General features: G+C 36.6%; 1 protein-coding gene across 1 annotated transcript in view; it reads right to left on the bottom strand.

Annotated features, from left to right (window-relative positions):
• Positions 1–3348, bottom strand: part of cep41 (centrosomal protein 41) — a gene marked incomplete at its 5' end in the record, with an annotated part of 19808 nt that overhangs the window by 10996 nt on the left and 5464 nt on the right. Inside the window, 2 exon segments of the mRNA XM_014033790.1 lie at positions 1453–1567; positions 1673–1740. Coding sequence (XP_013889244.1) covers positions 1453–1567; positions 1673–1740 — 183 coding nt within the window.

The following is a 3348-nucleotide window of genomic DNA, read 5'->3' as shown; positions in this document are numbered from 1 at the left end:
ACCCCACTCCCCTCCCCACTTTGATGCATTTTTCAAATTTCGCCTTGGGGCGGAGTTATCTTTTCACAGGGGGGGTAAGATACACTTTTAAACAAATCTTTTTACTGATTTTTTTTCTACACAGACTAACTACCCCAGCATCATCAACAACCCCTCCCAACACCACACATTTGAGAGATTTCTCATTTCTCAAGGAGTAAAGAGGTGTGTACTGTGTTCATGACCTTAATAAAAACACACAATATAGTGTGTTTTTATGAATCATTGAAGTTGTAATAAGACGTTAACCTGCACCATTTAGATTTTTATGACCAATGGTATTCTGAAAGAAGAGAGGTCTTAAGGCTTCTGCATACTCCCTCCCAAGCTGAACAGTCGATGCGTGGTCACGTTGTTGTTCGGCGTTCGTTTTCTCACACAGCTTCATAGTCACTGAGACACCCCGCACTGAGCTCCTGGGAAGCCCCTCCCACTGCAGCATACATCACTACAGGGGGGCTCCTCCCACTGGAGTCAACAATGTGGAAAAATCATGTCAGAGACCTGTCACTCAATGTTTTTTATCCACAAATCTGTCCCAGTTAAAGTTTTTATCAGTTAGATTCCACCGTGCAAAATCTCTGTTTGATGTCCATCCATGAGTTTTTGGCTGTTTGACCATCTTTATAAACTGCTGTTTCCTGGTTCAACAGTCGGCTCTGGAAGCAAGTGGTTGAAACAAAATGCAGCGTCTGAGTACTTTCAGCATAAACAAACCCTCCCATGAACTTCTGACCAGTCACACAATAAAGTTCTCATGTGGAGGGGGTAAGAGGTTCTGCAGGTGTGTTGTCTCCAGGAGCTGCCAAAATGTTCACATTGTGAACAGAATGAAACTATTTTCATCATGAAACTGCGACAATCAGAACTCATTTCAGCAGTTCACAGGGAGGATACAGAAGCCTTAAAATGGCCTTTCTGTATTTTACTTTTATGTCATTTGTGTTTCTAACTGAGCAATTGTTATGTTTATTTAATAAAATATAGCACTGCATGTATTTTGCAAAGTATAAGTTAACATTATTTAAAAAAATTACCAGTTTGACAGAATTTCTCCCCTAAAATGATGGTTTCATTCAAAGGGACTTTATTTACAGGATTTCAGCTCATAGTAATTAAATGCTATTTACTTTTCATATTTAATCATTTATTGAATTACATTTATCACAGTACAGTTAGGTCTCCTTGTTGAAACACTGTGTAGAATTCAAATGTGCAGCTTTAATAACAGGCTGAGTGCTCACTCTCTCAAACCTAGAGTTTGTGTGAAATTAATCTATGTAATTTACAAGTTTCACTTTCTAGAATGGCTGGCAAAATAAAAAAAAACTTTAACGTATTCAAAATGTTTGATATGCATTTGTAAAAAGATTTAAAGAAAAGTTGAACAACAAGCAGGATGGTAGACCTTACCTCCACTGAGCAAAAAGAGATTCTCAAATCCTCGTTGACACATGACAGTAGCCGCCTGGCTGGCTATCATCTCATCTTCATCATACACAACAATGATCTTCCCTTGTGCATTTTTCTACAGTTTGTTAAGGTGTGCTATGAAAACACACGGCAGATTTCAAACCATTTCTAACTGGTTTTGTGCCATTAAAAACTGAATGTTTCAAGTGATGAAGGATACATATTCCAGCATTTCTTTGCTGTAGGGGTTCATTGTTCGGGACAGTCTGGCAACAGGAAAACTTTGTGCTGCAGAGAAAAAAAAAGAAAACAAAGATTTGTTTTTTATGCATGAAATGTTTTTAAATTATATTTCTGACATTCTGAAATGGTACTGTTGAAAGTGATAGCTTAAATATAGCTTTTAGTAATTTAACTGAGTCAGTTGGTTTTAGTCAAAATGTCCACAGACCTGCTCACTCTGTTCATCACACTGATCTGGTTCTGATGTTTGGTGTAGAGTTAGAACTGAATGATTTATCCTCACAGTCCTGTTCTCTCTGACCATTTTTAATAACCTTTGAGTTTACATTAGTTAACTTTATATTTACTGAGAGTAAATTTCACTATAGTAGATGTTTATCAGAGAACACTGTAGTTAAATTTAAAGAATCTCTTCCATCTTTATTTTCCTGTCTTACAGAATAATGTAACAGAGAACAGTAACTTACATGGTCTTGTTGATAATATTATAACTTTAATACAAACCTCTCTTGATGAAATTGCTCCACTAAAAAAGAAAGTTATCYATCGGAGGAAGCCGACTGCTTGGTTTAATTCAGAGTTACGTTCTTTAAAACAGACATGTAGAAAACTACAGAGAAAATGGTGCTCCACTAACAGAAGAATCTTATTTAACCTGGAGAGACAGCCTGCTAACATTTAAGAAATCCCTTCGTAAAGCTAGAACTGTTTATTATTCATCTTTAATAGAAGAGAATAAAAACAATCCCAGATTTCTGTTCAGTTCTGTAGCTCCACTCATGAAAAGTCCTGTCTCTGTTCAGACATGTATCCCTGTAACTACACAGAGGAAGAAATCAAGCTGACCAAACTGCAGCAAATCAAAGTGAAACTTCAGCTCCTCAGATGAACAAGAACCCTAAACTTTCTTTATTTTACTGACGATTGGACATTTGCCCTATTTTAAAATGAGGACGTTTTCAAAATACCCACAATGTATTTGTTAATGTATATTTGTTTTTATTTTATTTTTTCGTGGCTCAGATGAGGGGTCAAAAATTATAAAAGGAAATGGATGTATGTTATTTTGTCTCAAAATCAGGTCCATAAGGCAGGTGGGGCAAAGCCCCAGTAAAAAAAAAATCCATTCACCCCACAAAGTAGTGCCTCCTAATAAACAATATTAAAGGCTTATTTACTCAGCCTGCCATGTATTGTTTCGTTCTGTGTGCTTTTCAATTATTTTGACAATTTTAAACGTCTTTCATGTTTGATGCTCAGGTTTTCACTTATTTACAGTCATAGAGAGGTACAGTCAGCGTTTCTATCATGTTACAGTTTTTATCGGTTGCTAAAACACATTTCTTGAAACCATCCATCTATTTCTCTAAACTGTAAACACAAAACTCAATTTTCAAACTAGTTTCACAGAACCTCTGACTCTTCCAGCTAAACCAAACTCTAGCCTTAAAATAGTTCAAACTGTGTTCAAAACCGAACTGTGTTGTCAAATCAGACCTCGAGTCTGTCAAACAGAAAACACTACAGAGCAGTCAGTACACACAGCAAATGAAAAAAAAACAACACCACAGTGGGCCTCATGCAAGAACATGTTCGTATTCTTCTCCTAAATTTCTCTTCCTTTTGTTCGTACAAAGGGTTCGTACGAACATG

This window comes from Austrofundulus limnaeus, unplaced genomic scaffold, assembly GCF_001266775.1.
Source record: "Austrofundulus limnaeus strain Quisiro unplaced genomic scaffold, Austrofundulus_limnaeus-1.0 Scaffold1843, whole genome shotgun sequence".
NCBI classification, from domain to species: Eukaryota; Metazoa; Chordata; class Actinopteri; order Cyprinodontiformes; family Rivulidae; genus Austrofundulus; species Austrofundulus limnaeus.
This window is presented reverse-complemented; position numbering and strand designations above follow the sequence as displayed.